The following is a 20086-nucleotide window of genomic DNA, read 5'->3' on the forward strand; positions in this document are numbered from 1 at the left end:
CACTTTGTAGTGTTCTCTTGTTCCTTTCTTGTTAATCATAGGGTCCTTGTTTTGATTGTGTGGACTGTGGTGTGGAATGAGTTTTAAGTAAAAAAATACTAGTGACAATGTCTTTTTGAGACCCTGCGTAAAGTTTTATTTTGAAAAAGGGAAAGCTTGGGTTCTCTCCTTTCTTTTGGTCGCTGATGACTACCGAAGCTAGTCAAAGTATAGTAGTTCAGAATTAGTGGATTGTGTTGACTTACAGAAGAAAAACTGGCTTATTGCAATACCATTCGGAAAATAGGATGCAAGAATTGTGCTTTTACTATGGCTGTGTTTAGTTCCTGAAATTGAGGAGAAGTTTGCGAAAAGTTGATAGTTTGGAAAAAAAAAAGTTAAGAGTTTACGTGTGTAGGAAAATTTTAGATGTGATGTGATGGAAAGTTGAAAGTTGAGAGAAAGTTTAGTGTGAACTAAACAGAACATAGTTCTTCTATAGGAACTGAACTGCGATGTGTGAGAATCTTAAGAAGTTTCCCTTGTTTCAGAATTCAAGGACAAAAAAACCAACACCGGGCAGCCACTTCATTTATCCTCGATACATGAGTTGGTCTACGGAAATATGGAATCTCTATGACCTGGTATGCCTGTTATCTAGATGCATGCATTCACATGGACGCGGGATTTCGACTTTGGACTTTCCGCCGACTCACGAAACAAAGTTTGGAGAAAGACGATTGGCGGCAAACCTGGACAAGCTTTCCTTTACTCACGATAATCAGGTGTCCTAGTTGTTTTTTGTTGGTTCTAAACGTGCCATAGCTGATAGCTTTGCATACTCTTTGAATATTGTAGGCAGAGTTCCTGCCGTTCCGCTGATGCGTGGTGAGTTTGGGTAGGTAGATAGTCTGGATGGGAGATGGCCGCTCAATTTTTTGTGGTGTTTGGTTGGAGGGCAAAGTAAATGGAGCGGTCTAGAATAGGGAATATTCCCTCTATATGTTAGATGAGTGCATCCGGATGATTTGGCTGGATGAAGCCATCCAGTTTTGGATTGGGTGATGTGTCCTATTCTGATTAGTTGTGGTTAATTTGATTTCCTGTTAAGCAACCTCCAAATAATTTTTTCATCCTAAACCGTTTATCTAATTTATGATTTGATTACACCATTATATTTGTTATATTTAAATCTTTAAAACAAGATCTCGGATGATTATATTTTGATAAAAAAATATATATATGACAAATGGGCCCCACTAACTTTTAGCTTTTCCCATCCATACTATATCCCTCCAACCAAATAAGAAATTGGATCACCATATCCATACAAAACAAACAAAAATTGGATTGCCATATCCAACTAAATATGGATGGCCATATCCCATTCATTCATGACAGTCAACCAAACACACCTCAAATCATCAAATCAACCATGCCAAACAGCTAAGGACCAACAAAGTACTTGACATCATCAGGAGGGAGACGAAAAGGTCACCACCATTGATGCTATCTCACGGAGGAACAGACACGGCGAGAAGCTGCCGGCGGGGCGGTGGCCGTGGCTACTCGAAAGAGAGAAGCGTTTTTCCGATCACCCCCAATAGGTGGGCTGGGCCCATCATGACTCATGAGTCAGGCTGCCCGATAACTGAATCACAACCAATGTTAGCAATCCACATTTGTTGAAACTGTTCATATTATAGCCAAAATAAACCTTATTAAGTTTAAAAAAAATACACCGAAGGTCCCTCAACTTGTCATCGAGTTACAAAATTGACCCCAAACCGCAAACCAGATATCCGGCATCCCTTAATTAATCAAAACCGGTCACAATAGAACCTTAGGTGGTTTTGAACCCAGTTTTATCCTACGTGGCGGCTGAGTCAGCATGGGACCCACGTGGGCCCCACATGTCAGGCTAAGTCACTCTCCTCCTCTTCTCTTCCTCAGTTACTCCTCTCTCTCTCTCTCTCTCTCTCTGTGTGCCTGTAGGCCGGTTGGCGGGGTGAGGCGGGAGAGGAGGGCGGCGCCACGACGGCGGCCGACGGCGGCAGCAGCCCGGCCGAGCTCCTCGCACGGCCGGTGGGGGAAGCCTTAGAGTTGGGCGGCATCGGAGGCACGGGGAGGAGACAGGCAACGGCCAGCGAAGGGGCGGCGACGCGCAGTGGGGTGGCGGATGGGGAAGCGGCGCGGCATGGCGGATGGGGAAACGACCGCGGCGAGGATGGCGGCGGGCGAGCAGGAGCGGCAAGGCGGCGGTGTGCAGCGGGGCGGCGTCCACCTCTCCCCTCTCTACCTCTATTTCCTCCGAGTCTTCACCGACGAGGAGGCAGCGGCGCGCGACGGCCTGTGGAAGAGGAGCGGCGCGCGGCGGCTCGCGGGAGAGGAGCAGCGTGCGGCGGCCAATCTCCCGGTCTCCTCCTCCTCCGCCGCTGCCGTATGGATCCCGCCGCTCAGCTGCCGGATTTGCACGGCCGCGGCGATGGTCCTCTCGCCGCTGGGCATGGCTCGCCGTGTTGGAACGCGGAAGGGCGGGCGGAGTAGCGGGGCGACGACGGTAGCAGGCCACGAGCGGAGCGGAAGCGGCGGCCGAGGTCGAGGCCGAAGACGTGTGGTGCGGTGTACAGCGGGAGGCGGCGTGACCACGGGGGACGAAGCCGGTGGTGGTCGCCAAGGAGGAGCCCTGCGGCGTCGTCGTCTTTGGCGGCGGCGCGTGTACGGCGAGGAGCGGGGGTGACGGCGGCAGCGGCACGCGCCGAGCTTGACCGACGAGTCGACGACGACCTAGAGGAGCTGAAGGGGTGTGTGGATCTCGGGTTCGGGTTCAACTACGACGTAATCCCCGAGCTCTGTAGCACTGCCCCGTGCTCGAGCTCTGCTACTCCATGACCCAGCGCTGTCGAAGTGGAGCACCAGCCGCGGCACGTCCACGGCCTACGGCGCGGCCGCCGCGAAGCAGAGGCTGAGGCCAAGGTGTGCGCCGCTCGCCAAGGGCAGCCGAACGCGCGCAGGAGGAGCGTCAGCACAGAGGCCGCCTCGGCATGCGCGAGAAGGAGTTGCAGCCATCGTTGGTGGAGTCGGGGCGGACGATGTCGGCGGCGCGTGGCTGCTTCATCCCGAACCGGATGGCTGCAGGTGCGTCGGCACGCAGTCGATGACATCACCGTTGGGGCCGCCGCATCGCCGTGTTTCCCGCTACAGCTGCCGCCGTCGGGCACCGGCCACCGTCGCGCCGCCGGCCGCCCTCCTCTTTCCCGCCTCGCGTTGCTAGCCTCTGGCCCTCTGCCCCCACCGCTTTGCCTCGCCCAGAAAGAGAGAAAGAGGAGAAAAAGGGAGGGTGATGACGTGGATTACCCTGACATGTGGGGCCTAAGTAGGTCCCACGCTGACTCAGCAGCCACGTAAGACCAAACCGGGATCAAAACCGACGAGGGACCTTTTGTGACCGGTTTTGATTAGTTAAAGGACGCGGGATATCTGGTTTTACCAAAATTTTGCTAGGATTTTTTATGTATTGACAAAAGTTGGCAACAAACTAAACGTAGCCTTTTTTTTTTATAACTTTGGTAAAAAATGGTATGGTTGAAAATGGTATCAAAATGAATGAACAGGCCCGTTGTCTTTTAACCGTTCGATCTGATATATATATACGCACGTGCGGCATGTTGTTGTTCTGTGCAATTGTTAGGAGACCGGTAATGACGGTGTCAAAAAAAAAAAAGAGACCGATAATGACGCCGGCGACCGCTTCCGAGCGGCGGCGAGAGCGAGATACGGACGGGTACGCCTACGAGAGGCCCCCGCGTTGAACCCGATCCTGCCAACCTCCGCGACATGCCGGCGAGGCAAGTGGTGGAGGTGTTGGTAGGCGATACGGAATCCCCCACACCGTGCCGGTGATGGAAGAGGCGGAGAGGCTTGGGCGCAGGGGACGAGAAGTTTGGACCCCCCACCCCCCCACCCCCTCCATCGTGGTCCCAGCAGGCACCGTCTAGGTGACGCCTCCCTCTTCTCTTCGTTGTTATGCAATGCTCTGATAGTCTGATGCGTGATTTTGCTCTGCCTCGTTGCTGCATTTGGTTACTCAGCGGGTAACATTAGCAGCCTATGGTTAGTCGAAGACTCGAAACTGACATGAACTACATATATTTGTACAAGATGTTGTTGATCTAGATGGTTCATGCGGTGGGAAGTTAACATGAGTTACATACTTGCATACATCTACCTTTTTGTTCATTGTACGCATATTTGTGTTAAAGATTAGAGAAAAACTCAGTACAACATAAGACATTTCCTCAAAGAACAGTTTGGTTTGCCAAATTACATTTGTGCTGTTGATCAAATTGAATTATTGACAAAGATAGTTCACATAAATTTATAATCTATTGCTAATAGAACAAGCTACAAAGTTGTGAATTTTGGATGGAAATTTTGTATCTCATTGTTTTACAATAATAGCCAGCTAAATCCTTCATGGAACTGATTAATTGAAAATAACTATGTTAGTGCTTCAGGGACTAGATACCCCTTTTGTTTTGGCTTATCTGTCTTTAAAGAACTTCAGAGATTTACCTACAATTGTATGTCTCAAGAACAAAAGAAAAAAAACAAAATACATTTTTTTTAAATATTACATAAAATTCCTGATAAATCTTAAAATAAGTCAATAACTAAACACTGCATTATCTTGATTTTCACAGGAAAAGGACAAAATATGGTTATTGGCTAAATGACACAGGACTACAAGTAATGCCTTATCCTTTTCCTTGATGGGTCAGAAAGTACATATGTTTGCAAAACATTGCTATCAATGCCAAGCTTACTCCTTCTCTTACTGCTTTTCGTCCCTACTGCTTTCAGGTTCATTGATTAGCAAAAATGACCAATTTACTCTTCACAATCCAGGAGACTTTTGACAACTTCATGCATGGTCGGCCTCTTGCTTCTTTCTTCTTCAAGACATGATACAGCAACTATCAACATAACCATTGCCTGCTCAGAATTAAATTGCCCATGTAGCCTACCATCCACTATGCACTTAGTATCCCCAGTAGCAAGAGCTTCCTTTACATTCTCGATAAATTGCTTTAACTTGGTAACTTTCCCTTCCCTGGTTGTATGACTTGAAATTCTCTGTCCAGCCACAATTTCCAGAAGCACCACTCCATAGCTGTAGACATCTACCTTTGCATTGATTGGCAAATTAGTTGCCCACTCCGGAGCCATGTAGCCCATTGTTCCTCGCATTTGTGAGAAGTTGAAGCTGGAGCCCTCTCTCTTATACAATTTTGATAGTCCGAAGTCTGCTATCTTGGCTTCGAAATCTCGGGTCAAGAGTATGTTCTCAGGCTTCACATCACAATGGAAAACCCACTCAAGACAGTCATGGTGGAGATAAGCCAGTGCCCTTGCTGCTCCCAAGGCAATATTGAAACGATCTTTCCACACGAGCAATCTTTCAGTACCCATGGTATTGAACAGATACCTGTCCAGTGACTCATTCTCCACATATTCATAAACCAGTAGCTTATGTTTTCCTTCTGAGCAGAAGCCCCATATCCTGACCAAATTCATGTGGTTTATCTTACCGATAACACTCATTTCTGCCTGGAATTCAACTTCGCCTCGTGTGACATCGATGAGCTTCTTCACTGCAATGACCCTCTTATCTTTGAGTACTCCTCTGTATACGATTCCAGAACTACCTCTTCCAAGCTCTTCCCTGAATTTTCCTGTTGCTTCCTTCAGCTCTTGGTAAGTAAACCCCCTGAATTGATTTCTTATCATCATGTAACCTCCCTCTGCTGAATTCTGAATGTCATTCCTTATGGAAAGAAACCACCAAGCTGTTAGAATGAAAATTAGTTCCAAGGCTCCGAATACTCCAGGGAATATATAGAAATATAGCCATCTTGGGTGATCTGAAGGTGTTGCAATCTCCTGACTGCCAGGGGAGCATGTGAGAGCTGATTGTGTTGATGAGGCCTGTAAATTTGTGCTGTAGGGCACTTTAAGATATAAAGTTCCTGGGAATGCAGGAGACTTGTAACCATTGAACAGGAGGCCTTTAGGGTAACAAACACCAGTTCCAGTTAGCCGGTAAGAGAAAGCAATGCAAGAGCACGTGCTCAAGCAGATATTTTGGCACTCTTCAAATGAGATGGACTGGTTAAAGCCAAGATCAAAGTCATAGAAATCAGTTTGGGGAATCTCAATGAACTTGTACCTCTCTTTCCCACAGTTATAGCTAAATGTCGGTCTACAACCCTTGCTCCAATTCTGTGGATCAACCATCTCGAATCCAGGAGGACACGAACAACGAAGTTCTGGTAAGTACTCACAAATCCCATTCTTTCCACACATGCCGTGCACATAATGCATCTCCACTATGGCTTGCCATGTGACTGTCCAACTTCCATCTGATGCGTCAAGGCTGTATATCCGGAGGTTGCCATCATAGTCAAGAGTCAGTCTTCTCTTGATCCCGAGACCAAAATCAGAAGCCTGTACTGTAAGAGCATCACTTGAGAAGAAACCGCCTTTGTCATCGAGGACTGCAAGCCTGGAGTTGTTCTTGACTTTGATGCCATCCCGGAACATGGTGTAATCATCATTTGGCCAGTAGATGCTTGAGAACTCAGGTCCGTTGTATACAAGACGAAGGCTATTGTCGTTGTCGAAGTAAAGGCTATGGTATCCAGATACTAACCTCGTGTCTTTGGTCAATTGCTGTGTAGGTAGCAAGGTATCCGTTGGTGAAGTGAAGCTTTCCCACAAGATTGTGCCGCTTGAATCTCTGACCACAAGGTTTCCACTCTCCAGCAGCGCAGCCATCGACCCCTCGCCTGCACTCATGGTGCTCGTCCAGACCGTGGAACCATTGACATCGGTCAGGACCAGGTAGCCATCATCATGCAGCAACACCTTCGATCCATGTCCATTCACTGGTGACCGGCGATTCGCAGACCAGACGACTGTTTTGCCCGCCGTGTTGGTGAGCCAGATGGAGAAGGTGAAGGCGTTTGTCCCAATTGGGTAGAAGCCGCATGAGAAGGTGGAATTCGGTGATGTGAGGAACGTATGCTTGTAATCTTCCACCGAGAAAGATGAGCCGGTGTGCAATGTCAGCCGGGGTGAAGCAGAAGTGCAGAACACCAAAAGAGAGAGGAAGAATGAAAGGATGATCAGATAGAGAAACTTTGCCATTGTTTTGTTTTTTCTTTGACAACTTCTCTTGTTTGATATCATTGGCTCCGTGCTACTGCTACCATGTGATCCGCAACTGGAGACGGAAGTCTTCCCTTCTCACACATATGACATATCTATTTGGTAATGGATGATAGCTTGGACTCGACTGGCGAAGATTCCTGTCCTGTTGTTTTCGGTGGTTTGGCTGGTTTGCGAGGTACGTGTCTGACATATTATATGTAGGCACATATCAGTGTCTTTTTTCTTTCCTGGAATTTTCCATTGTTTCGTGTCTAACAGACGCGTGAATTTTGGTGCTGAGCGGATTGGAGGATGCCATTGCCAGTTGACATAAAGAAGAGAAAGCAGCCTTCTTGTAAGTACGAAAAATTAGTAAAATCCTTTCTCCCGATTAATGTGGAAAAGGGGTTATTTTTCTTCAATCCATCGTCTTGTTTTTTTGATGATTTGGGTTGTGTTTAGTTCCCTTCAAACTTCCAACTTTTTCGTCACATTAAATGATTGGACACATGCATGGAGCACTAAATGTGGAGAAAAAAACCAATTGTACAGTTTGCATGTAAATTACGAGACGAATCTTTTGAGCTTAATTACGCCATGATTTGATAATGTGGTGCTACAGTAAACATTTGCTAATGACGGATTAATTAGGCTTAATAGATTCGTCTCGCTGTTTGCAGGCGAAATCTCTAATTTATTTTGTTTTTAGTCTACGTTTAATACTTCAAATATGTGTCCGTATATGTCAAAGAAATTTTGCCAAAACAACTAAACACGGCCTTGGTTAGAATGGTTGAGAGCCAGGTTGATATGCAAGACGGTGGCATGTGGGAATAGGAACTGCATGGCGGCGATGGGGTTCATGGGGTACAGGTGCGAGTACGAACCAGGGTACAAGCAGATGCACGTCGGTGACGAGGCCAACTTCCTGCCCTGCGTCATCCCAAACTATAAGGTTTCATATATCGCCCTTTCACTTTGCTGTTCAGATTGATAATAGAATGAACATGCAAGTGTTTTTCAGTAGTTCAGTTTGTAAGTTGTAAGATGCCAGTTTCTGAACTTTAGAACAAGTGTCATCTGAAGTATGCTGCTTTTGATGCTTTTATGCAGCTTAGGCATCTTGCAAATTATTTGATCAGAAATACAGTGTTTTAGCGTTAACGTGAAGAATTTTGCTATGCATAGACACAGCACTAGATACATGTGACGGTTAGTACTCTCATATTACTATATCACTTTGTGTGCTCTAAGCTTCTTCACTAGACAGAAAAATTGTATCCCCTAGAATACATTGCACAGAACAAGCGAGCCCACACGCTGTGATCATACTGTCAATACCAATATACTCACTCCATTCCATATGGATGATTATATGAGTTTTTCATCGATATAAAGGTAGACTTAACTACCATATATTTCATTTTATACGAGTATGTGGGGGTTGATTTTTTATTTAATGCGAGTACGTGGTGGTGAAAAATAAAGAAACATGCATACTTTAACTTTCCACATGCACAAGAAAGGAACCTTTAACTATCCCTAAATGCCTGCATGCATGAATGCAGACTCAATATACATGCATTAATGCATAGATGCAATAATGCTACATATCAAATGAAGGGGTCATGGTTATATGATGATCAATTTGGAAGTTCTTATTTTGGTTATATGATGATTAATTTGGAATAAAGGGAATATACTATAAAACTACAATCGCTTAAATTAAAACCCCAATTCTTTTTGCTTTTGGGAAGAAAACTGTAATTAATAGCGGAGAAAGTTAAGGCAAACTAAGAGAAAGCCACAATTTTTTACCTAAACTTGATAGAGCCGACGAAAGTCCTTGAATCAAGGATCAGCGACGGCGGGGTAACCTGAGACGGTGATGGCGAGGGTGGTTCGTGCAAGTCTCGCGCGCACGACGAGTACTGCGAAATCGACATAGGAATGGATCGAAGCAGCTCCCGAATTGGGCGCCACCACAAGTCTCATGCGCACGCGGAGGGGATCAGGCAACCGGCCGGCGCCAGAGGATCGGAGTGGCCGCCGTCCATAGAATTGGGAGCACGCGGGAAGGGCCACGAGGACCCGCCGCCGGAACGGATCGAATCCTCCAAAGTGGGCGTCGTCGCTAATCTCGCCCCGCACGCGGAGAGGGGTCGTCGCAGCCAACGCCGAAAGCCATCGGAGCAGCCTCTGAACTGGGCAAATATCCCCTCAAGAACAAACAGTTCTGATTATTTCTACAGCTATCAAAGCACCGGAGCATCGCCCTTACAGCTTCTATTGTTTCGCCCTTGCAGTACACTACACCTTAATTCTGATGTGCCCTGGTGTCACCAATGGATTCTATGTCATGTACCGATGTCGTCCCAGGAGCAAACAAACCCCTCGAACGGTCGCCATACTTGGAATTTGGAAATTAAGGGTTGCTAACATAAGCAAGCCCTCTAAAAGGGCTGTCTTAACGGACAAATTGAAAAATATGCAAGTAGGTCAGGCAACATAAATGCCGATTACAACGGGAGCTTAAAATAGTAGCAACGGTAAGAGGTTCAAAGCTTAGAACTTAGAAGTGCATTACAACAAACTTGACAAGCATCCTTCGTGCATCATCTGCATTTCCCCTGTCATCATCCTGGATGCGGTAGCACAGCCTGTGGAAATGCTGAAGTTGAGGCAACAAGCACGTAGAGGGACGAGATAGCCAGAATGGAAGTTGTGTCCTCAGCACCAGTGAGTATGATACTAATGTTGGTCCCTATTTCTGCAAGCATACTCCCTGGATACAGTAAATGTATCAGATCATCGTATTCACTGCTGAAATATCAACGACCCTGCCAACAACAGGCCTTTGTTCATGGACCTGTAAATAATTCGGTTAGCAAGCAATTTCAGGAAGAAGATGCCAAAAGAACATTTCATTGAGCACTTACCGTGGCACAACTGCTGCCCAATGATTTTGGCATCTGTGGTTTTAAAGACTGGAGCCGAGAATGATAACTGGCATTGCCACAATCCACTTCATCGCCTGCTTGGGCCTTTTCAGTCAATGATATACCAAAGATTTTGCAGCCATTTGTATTAAGACACTTGTTATTTGATTCATGCTCAGCACCACCGACTGGAGAGTGCAGCTTCTCATTTCTCGTACACTCATCTAGCATTTTGCCTGAAATAAGATGAGGCCAGAGTCGTAATGTTTGATCAGTTCTTGTCATATCTTGTGTAGGTCCAATTTTAAAATGTCGGCTATTCTCATTTCTATCCAGGCATCCGTATATGTATTCAAGGCCAGGCATCTTTGAACTAGTTTGTGGAAACATTAGGACAGATGATGGAGAGGATGCTTGCGGCAGAACTGATGTGGTTATCCCATGATGATCACATCCTTGTGGTGCAAGCCATTTAAATGCTGCACCAGGTGCATGGTTGCCATCAGGTTGACGGAAGCCAGAACCTCTTATACAGGCATCGGACAAAGTCCCTCCTCGGTAAGGACGAAACACTTCTTGACCTTGCAAGACCTCTTGGAATCTTTGAGATTCCCCAAAGCCTGAGCAATGGTAGGAAAACCCAGGGTTTCCACTTGGAGTTTTCACCCCAAGTCTCGGAACCCCTAAGATATTGTTACTCATGTTGATAGAGCAACTTCGTTCATCAGTGTACTGAAAATTTCTTGCCTCAGTCGCCTGAGAAGCTGTATTAACAGTACCATCACGAGTTTTTAAACCCAACAATTCTTGACCTTGCAAGACCTTGTGGAATCTGGCAGACTCCGCAAAATCTGAAGAAACACTTCCATCTGCCAAAATGGGAAAAGGAAAAGTGAGTTCAACAGGGAACATGCAGAACAGAAAATGATTCCTTTGACTTGTAAATGGAACCTACTTGGAAGCACAATATCTGGATTAACTTGGGGGAAGCATGATTTCAGCCGTTTTGAATGGGGAGTGGACAGATGAGATCCTGAAACTGATCCACTAAGCTCAATCTCCCAAGGAGATACCCCATTAGGCCGACGGCACTCCACATCATCATCCCATTTCACCTGTCACCATCACAATACAATACTAGAAATCAGGAACATGATAAAGATTTGGAATATAAATGGAGAAAATTTTAACAAAGTAAAGACGATGCCCTGCCCACTATGGCATGTAAAGTATGCCCTTCAACCTCTATATTCTATCCTATAAGCTGATAAGCAGAAGTGCAGGGCGCTATTTTTCAGGGTTCATCATATCAAATGCTTCTAAACTTGTGTGTTCAGAAAAACATAGATATAGAACCTGAAGTACACCAAGAATTTACATATGCGCTGCAAACACTGAAATCTTGACCAATACTTTCATAAGTTCACAAAAATAAACTTTAAGCTAGTTTATTTCGCATAAAAAGGTTAAATGCCTTTGTTTCCGTAATTTACCCTTGTATGAGCCATTAAATCTATTCAAAATTTTGGATTGTACAAACTATAACTTCCCAACAGATAAAAAGCTAAGACATGGAACACAAAATGTTGAATGCTGAATACAGAGAAGCACTCTGCTATTTGAAAGACACGGACCCACTAGGCAGTAGAACATCAAATAAGAGAAATACTGGCATCCATCTGTGCAAAGCAGTATTATATATAAGAGAGCATACCACTAAACATTTCCACTTCGAACCATGCCACATTGGATCTGCCTCTCTGCTTCCAATTATTATTCCAGTACGCCTGAAAAACAAATTCTTTATGAAAAACCAAGCACGAGCTAGAAATATCTTTACCATTGTAATGCCATTTCGCAAAACATGAAATATAACTGTTGGATAATACCTTCTTTCAGAAGCATCCTCACTCTCATATCTCAATTTGAATCGCATTCCAACAGAAAAGGGTTGACTGAAGCTTCTCATAAACTTCCAATATGGTATAATGAACTCAGACTGACTTAACCTGTGAGTACAACTTATTAAAGGCAGGAACTGACATCAAGACATTATCCAACAAGAGAAGCAGACAAAAAGAAAATCTGTAACTCTGAAGACTTTTAACCATATCCACATTAGGACATAGCATGCAGAAGAACAGTCAGAAGTTGCACATTGCAAATGCATGAATATCATTTGAAAGAAAGACCATTATCACTACAATGGAACTGAATTATCCTTCTTTTTTTTTATCTGATGTATCTTAGAAATAGCACAAAACATTGTTAAAATTGCTCGATTATTGCCAAATGGTGACAATTAGATACATCCTCTGAAATCTATATTGCTAAACCACACATGAAAGTAAAGCAGTAAACCACACATGACCATTTGAAAACAAGAAAATTAGATACATCCTCTGAAATCATATTGCTGCTTCAATGTGCACTTCCTCAACACTTTCGAGGAACACATGCAATGGCAATGTGGCATCATTTAGTATATCCGAGAAAACAAATATATTCAGCAAATTAAATGTGGTAAAAACAACACAATATTCTACATGGTCGAGATCAGCAAAGTCAGCCAGGAAACTACTATTCACATACCAAAAGGTTGGATTAGATAAAGCCGGAACTAAACTTTACAATGTTGCAATTCTAATACAAAATTACAAGTCCAGTTCCATGATATAAACAATGAGCATTTGAAAAATGTCAGCATTGGAAATTTTCTGGATGACTGAAAACATGCCACCGACTTATATGATCTGGAGTTTGAACTTGACATGAGGAAACAAGGAATAAATATTAATATTCTCTAGCTCATATGGTATGTATACAAGCTATTGCTGTGTCTGTCTGTCCGACATCCTCTTATTATATGGTTGATTATTTGACTGGTTGGAAAAGTACAGTATGTGCAATATTATGTGCATCTGTGACTTGTACTTATTTTTATGATGGTTACTTGTGCAAATAACATCTACAGGTACAGGTATTTAAATATTCAAAAAATCAGGAAAGTACTTTATTACCTGGGATTGTAGTAGATGTGAAAAATACTTTTCACGGCCACAGCATGTGCAACTTCACTAAGACTACTAGTATTTGAGATCTGGTTATGAAGTGCAGGAAAAGGAGATGCATTTTTTAGCTGAGCAGCTCGGCGCACTCCCAATCGAAGCTCTCCATCTTCACCTCTGGAGATCATTACAAAAGAGAAGCTTTAGTACATTTCGAGTTAGTGGTTCATGAGCACATGAGCTATAGGCCTACCTGAGGAATAGCACTGCATCCCCAGATACTAGCTTCTTCTTGTTGATAAACCCGCTCCATCCAGTGGTTAAAAGGTGCCTCCGTGGTTGGCCTGTAACAATTAGAGGCAGACCTATGAGATATTCATGGACCATAATTTTCTCAAGACTCCTCCAAATTGCAATTAGCTTAACTATTAGAGATTATGTCGCAATAGCTGTAGAAATAGGTAGTCTATGCATAAATTAAAATAATCTATTGAAAACACTCCCAGAGTAAGTGAGCAGAGCCTAATGAGAAAAAATAGCATAGTTTGCTCATTTTTATCTCATCCAGCCAGCCAAGTTACAGTTTGGTTTGCTTGTTTCGTCTAAACTGGACAGCCATCTCGCTTCCAATACCTAGACATGATAGATGTATCTAAAAAGGAGACCTGGATAATCTTACTAAAAGAAAAAACATATATATACTAATGCGTTATTCGGTGAACAAAGTACAGTAGTTCAACCTAAACAGCCTGTGATGTACTATAGGAAGATGTAGGACTGTACAGCCCGTAGATTACTAGGTTCTCTCACGCATTAAGAAAATTAATCCCATGTTCCCAGGGAGAAGCCTAACAACCAAGCTGTATGACATATATATATGGTAGTTAGTGATAGTACGGCTGATATCCCAGTCACCAAGATAGGCTAAACCGGCGAATCACCTCGATAGATATGTCTGAACCTCCATTCCGTGCCGTGCAGATCCTTTGCCACGAGCTCCTGGGATGGCCTCTGCAGGCTGTAGTCCTGCAGGCGCCAAGCTGAACAGAGTCACCACACAAGCAATCAAACAGATCACGGTGAGGTAGCTTGTCCCAATCGATAGCGTCCCGTACCAGCGGCGGGAAGCAGTCCTCGGCGGCGCGGCGAGGCACGGAGAAGCCGCCGTGCGTGCTGGTGTCGGAGGCCGTGAGCGTCTTGCAGAACATGTGGGGAATCCGGGCCGGCCGCTTCACGGCGTCCTCGCCCTCGCCGTCGCAGGCCGCGCCGTCCTCTCCCTCCCGCATCCGCCTCTCCACTTCCTGCAAAAACCACTCAGAAATAATGTTCGTTTGAGCAACTAGCACTGACCGAATGTCAAAGATATTCATCCCATTTTTGGATCAGCACGCACGCAAACGCACCTCGTTGTCGGCAACCAACGAGACCTGCGCGTACACCTCGTCCGTCGCGGCGTCCGCCTGCAAACAGCACAACGGGAGGAGCAGACCATCTCTCTCAATCAATACCTCGAACACATTGCGCTCGCGCGAGAGCAGCAAGCGGCGAGCGCACTCACGTGGAGGCTGACGTCGACGACGCGGCAGAACACGTGCGGCGGCACCGCGGCGCCGGGGCCGGAGCCGGGCGCGGCCCCGAGGTGCTCGAGGTGGCCCTGCGGCAGGTACACGACGGCGCTGCCCTTCCGCGGCAGCGGCGCCACGGGGCCAGCGCAGGCGTGCCACAGCTCCAGGCACACCGCGCCCCCCGCCCTCGCCTCCGCAGGCGCCGTGACGGTGCCGGTGGCGCCGCCCTCCTCCTCGTCCTCCTCCTCCTCCACGGTGTTGAGGTCGATGCCCACCATAGCCGCAACCCCCCACCGGCAGCTCGCCGCGCCGCCGCCGCGCTTGCTTCCAACGCGGTCGAAAGAGGAGAGACGGGGAGGGAAGCGAGGAGGGGAGGCGATCGAGGTCCCTCGCTTGGGTTTAATGGAGCGGAGAGCGGAGTGGGTGAGGAGAGGCGGAGGTGGGGAGGCGACACATGGTGGTGATGGCCATGAATGGCTGGGCTGGGTGGTGGTGGTGGGGGGGGGTCTCTCGTAGGCGGCAGAGGGGAGGCCAGGGCTACGGCCTACAAATATTGTTGGATAAAGAGAGCGGCAGAGGGGAGCAGGGTTCGAGCTGAGCTGACCCCAGTAGATTTGGATTTTTTTTCTATTGTTTTCTTCTGAATAAAAATATTTAAAATCAACCCTGGCCAAAACAGCGTGTACTGTACGTGACGAAAATATTCATCTTTTAAAAAATAAAACAGTGTAAGTGATTTTCAAAAATTTTATTTGAAAACTAATAAAAATAGTTTGTAGCTTTTGACACTTGTAAGTTTTTCCAACCATCCATATCGACGCTCTAGCTCCCCTCGACTGAAACCGTGTCTCCCAATGACACGTGTTGTCCCTCCCTGCATGGTTGCGGGTTGTCATTACCGTAAAAACTACTCCCTACAGTGGTTGTACTCGATACCTTAGTAGGGTTGAAACACCATGCTACATGTAGCAACGAATGATAGTGAGGTTGTGACTCTATAAAATAAGGCTGTTCAGTGAGCTTAACGGGATGGCCGGTGATGGTGAGGGAACAATGAGATCCTCTTGTGCTACATCGCCAATCTACCTCCTCCTCTTCCTGCTTCCTTTGTTGGGCTGCAAGTGATGCTCTCGTCTCGTGTCTAAGGCTGCTTTCGCCACCGTGAGATTGTGAGATAGTTTGTTCCGTTTTCCACGCGCACGCTTCCCGAACTACTAAACGGTGTGTTTTTTACAAAAATTTTCTATAGGAAAGTTGTTTTAAAAAATCATATTAATCCATTTTTGAAATTTAAAATAGTTAATACTCAACTAATCATACGTTAATTACTCACCTCGTTTTGCGTATCTTCCCAATCTTCTATATCTCCCCTTTTTCAAACTCAGCCTAAATTGTAAAATAAGGTCCACTCGGTACTAAGCCACCTTCAATTTGTGTCGAAGAAGCTTGCTAGCTTGAGGGGAGAGGTGTTGGTGGCTAAAGAAGGAAGAGGTAGTGATGGTGGCGGTAGAGAGGGAGGAGTTGGAGTGAATAGAAGACAGACCAGCGGAGTAAATGAGTAATAGGAGGGAGTATGGATTTTATATTAGTTTTGTAATTTTTTATTTATATGTAAATTAAAAAAATACGTGAACTAAAATAGGAAGTGTCAAACAATGCTATGAAAAAATAGAGCTAGCACTATAAGCAGTATTATTTCCATCCTAAAATAACTTTACTTTTCCTCTATTGCAGCCAATATAAGTCAAAAAAGAAAAATACTAGAATGATCTCCATTTTAACAAATCTCAATACAATTATCCCTACTTTAACAAATCGTAATATATTTTTCTCACTTTCATAAACTCTAATATAATATATATTAGATCGTTTTAAAGATAAAATTATTTTAGAACAAATAAAACGATGAAAGGTGAAGTTATTTTGGGCAGAGGGGTATGAATGCCCTTAAATTATCACATTATTACTTGCTCATAGTACTGGCGTTTGCAGTAAAAGAAGTGAAGTGGGCGAGATGGCAAGAGAGGAAGAGACAGGCAGCGCGAGAGGCGGGAGCCGAGCGCAGTGAAGGGCGCGCAGGGGCAGCTGCTGCGGCAGCGGCAGAGGTGGGCTTGGCTGAGGCTGCCGCAGCGATGCTGTCCCGGCGGTGAAGCGCTGATAATGTCTTTATCAGTGAGATGTAAAAACGCAATGCTGCTGCATGCATGCTTTGCTTTCCATCACTGATTCACTGCCTTACTGCCTTTGCTGCAGTCTTGGCAAAACATGCGGGGCCACATTTCTCACTCCCTACAGGTTTGTTTTCTAAAAGTTGGCTGGTTTCTGAATGTTGATTTGCTGCATATATACTCCTAAAGTAGGAGTGCTGTAGTAGTACCTTTCTGTGCTTCTGGTTTGGTTTTAACGTGAACAAAGTAAGATTCCTGGTTCCTGCTTGAAGGCATGATCGATGTTTATCTCTAAACAGTTGTAGTAACTTGCTTGTTTAATCCCAGCATGAAGTGGAACTTATTTTCCTTAAGAAATGGAACCTATGTCTAAGCCAAACAGCTGCCCTCCCTGCGATAGATTCTAGCTCCATTTTCAGGTTGTAGTACTAGGGGGGTAGGGGGGTGTTTGGGAGAGAGGGGCTAAACTTTATGAAAGAAAGTTTAGCCCCTCTCTCCCAAACACCCCATAGGTAAACACTGATGAAGAATTTAGCATTTCACTAAGAGTACTTTTTATGGTACTTCACCCTTCTTATTCATCGCCTCCAACTATGATAGGCTCTATATATCTCTTAGAGCCTCTTTGAATCGCAGGAATAGAAAAATAGAGAAATATAAAAAATACGGGATTCCAATAGGAATGTAAGTGCAAAATACAGGAAAAACACATGGATGACCATTTGATTGGACTGCAGGAAAAACATAAGAATCGGATAAGAGAGATAGACTCAAAGGGAAATTTCCAATAAGTTGAAGATCTTGCTAAATTTCCTTTAAAATCTCTACAGAATTATGCATTCCTTCAAATCAAATGGGCCCTTCAAAGGATAACATAGGATTCAATCCTTTGTATCAAAAGCTTTCATACGAAATTCTCCTATAAGATAAAAATCCCAAAATTCAAATGTTTTTCCTCCAAATCAAAGGGACTCTTCTTCATATATGGCTCAAGCGATTTTGGTGTAGCCACTGCTACAACTTTCTTTTTTCATGGTTTCACACAATGATGGAGTTCGAGAACCCTTTGAATCGCAGGAATGAGAAAACGTCAGGGTTTTAAGTATCCCGCTATAGCTGCGCTATCTCCCGTTATAGCTGTTTGAGAAGGATTTTAGCTATTTGCTCTCATGTACAATTTAGCCGCTATAGCTCCATTTAGCTAGCTATAGCTGTTTAAAAAGCAAACTGCTAAATGCCTTAGCCCGCTATTTAAAACATTGGAAAATGTAGGAATAGGAAAAACGTAGGATTTTGATATGAATGTAAGTGTAAAACAGAGAATTGTAAAACACAAGAATGGTTGTTTGATTGGAACGCATGAAAAATGCAGGAATTAGAGGAGAGATAAAGACTCAAAGAAAAGTTTCCATGAGGTTCTACCTCATGTTAGAATTCCTCCAAAACTTGCAAGGCATTAGGCATTCCATAGGAATTTCATAGGATTCCATAAGATCTATTCTTTTGATTCAAATGGCTATATAGGAAACATTCTTATAGGAATAAAATCTTCTAAAAAATTCCTATGAATTTACTTTGAATCAAAGGGGGCCTTAGAGCCCGACCATATCTAACTATAGAATATGTTAACTATAAAATTCCTATTTTCCGTCATTGTGATAACACCGAAGTGTTCACAGATGAGACCGAGCCACTGCTCAGAATTTATCGAGCGGTGGCATCGCCACTAGTTTTATATCATAACAACAACTACGTATTGCCGAACTAAAAGAACATTTAGTTTGATATCAGTCAAGGCATAGATCATAAGCTAATGGTCGGATCCGGATCAACCAACTCATGTTCATTGGTGACAATTCAAAGATAGCGCGAGTCAGGTAAGGAGCGTGTGCAAGTTGGGAAGAGTAGGGATAGCAACTTGACCGCCGGCAGATTGTTGATGGCTGAACTTGATTGTTGATTCTAGCTTACACGCCAATGGGCAACCATGGCATGAAAGGAACCGATTTTGCAATAGAAAAACATTAGACAATTAAAAAATACTTAATATCAAATAATAATACAAAAGTGAATACTATCAAATCCAATGCAAGTCGATAGGCTAATCAATCCACATATCTTCTCACTATACTAACAAGTGCATCTTTTAATTCACCACTGCACTAACAAAAGCATCTTCTAAGTTATGCAATCAAACAATATAGAGTATATCATGAGTTATTTAAGACTTCATATAATGAAACTCGTGCAAAAGGGTACTTGATGATGATAATAATAATAATAATAATAATAATAATAATAATATCCGAGAATCTGATGCATACCAACAGGCTAAAACCACACATCTTCCCACTACACATGCAAGCACATCGTTTAATTTACCATTGCACTAACAAGCGCATCTCCCGAGTTGTGCAATCAAACAATATAGAGTGTATAACTAGTTATTTAAGACTTCATATAATAGAACTCGTGAGAAACACCTGACAACTAAAAATATACTTGATGTCAGATAATAATAATGAGGTGAATACTATCCGAGAATATAATACATGTTGACATGTTAAAACCACATGTTTTTTTTCCACTACACTAGTAAGCACATCTTTTAGTTTAGCACTATATATACTAATTAACAAGCGTATCTTCCGAGTCATGAAATTGAACAATGTATAGTGTATCACATGTTATTTAAGACTTCATATAATAGAACTTGAAGTTGTTCTATGATATTCTCCTTGGTCACAAGGACATGCCATTGTGAACATGTAGTTATATACATCTTTAACTACCCTTTACATAACCTGCACACTTTTAGCAGGGATACTGATTGCTAAAGCAAATTAAAGCCCACAACTTTTGCTTACTGGTCCTCTGAGCGGCTGAACCCTAATTAAACAGCACTGATCATGCATGGTGGATTTTAGGGGCCATGCTGTCCAAAGAAAGAACGGCTGGTGGTGCCTTCATCAACCGGCCCCCGCGCCGTCCAATTGGCATTACTATCAACTTCCTGTAGCCATCTGAGCATGTTCTTGTCCATGTCTTTTCCCTTCCCCACCCTACTATAGATGTGTAGTACAACACAGTACTCGCCAGTAAATAGCTAGCCCGGGGGTCCGGCCTTCTTCTGCATCTCGGGCACGATTCGTTGAGCTGTTTCCGAAAGATCCTCCTCTTCTTGTGTGTGTTAACAACCTTTTGTTGCCATGTTA

The 20086-nt window shown here is 44.2% G+C and overlaps 3 protein-coding genes across 4 annotated transcripts; 1 reads left to right on the forward strand and 2 right to left on the reverse strand.

Moving 5' to 3' along the window:
• The first annotated feature begins 1835 nt into the window (after positions 1-1835).
• On the forward strand, positions 1836-2719 carry LOC127784301 (uncharacterized). Its single transcript, XM_052311552.1, has one exon. It carries the CDS (start codon positions 2159-2161, stop codon positions 2717-2719), a length of 561 nt encoding a protein of 186 aa, XP_052167512.1. The 5' UTR covers positions 1836-2158.
• Positions 2720-4664: 1945 nt separating this feature from the next.
• Positions 4665-7268, reverse strand: LOC127762525 (putative receptor protein kinase ZmPK1). The gene has a single exon (XM_052287035.1). It carries the CDS (start codon positions 7228-7230, stop codon positions 4870-4872), a length of 2361 nt encoding a protein of 786 aa, XP_052142995.1. The 5' UTR covers positions 7231-7268; the 3' UTR covers positions 4665-4869.
• Positions 7269-9541: 2273 nt separating this feature from the next.
• LOC127782349 (auxin response factor 2) lies at positions 9542-15227 on the reverse strand. 2 transcript variants are annotated; one of them, XM_052309522.1, is made up of 11 exons: positions 14697-15227; positions 14542-14598; positions 14254-14439; positions 14080-14164; positions 13392-13482; positions 13151-13315; positions 12020-12151; positions 11845-11917; positions 11086-11245; positions 10131-10999; positions 9542-10060 (listed from the first exon to the last, which is right to left on the reverse strand). In XM_052309522.1, exons 1-11 carry the CDS (start codon positions 14979-14981, stop codon positions 9995-9997), a joined length of 2169 nt encoding a protein of 722 aa, XP_052165482.1. In that variant the 5' UTR covers positions 14982-15227; the 3' UTR covers positions 9542-9994. The 2 variants fall into 2 exon arrangements, with proteins under 2 accessions (XP_052165482.1, XP_052165489.1); XM_052309529.1 differs by having other exon boundaries at positions 12020-12139; positions 14697-15226.
• Between the last annotated feature and the right edge of the window lie 4859 nt (positions 15228-20086).

Source organism: Oryza glaberrima, chromosome 1 (assembly GCF_000147395.1).
Source record: "Oryza glaberrima chromosome 1, OglaRS2, whole genome shotgun sequence".
NCBI lineage: Eukaryota > Viridiplantae > Streptophyta > Magnoliopsida > Poales > Poaceae > Oryza > Oryza glaberrima.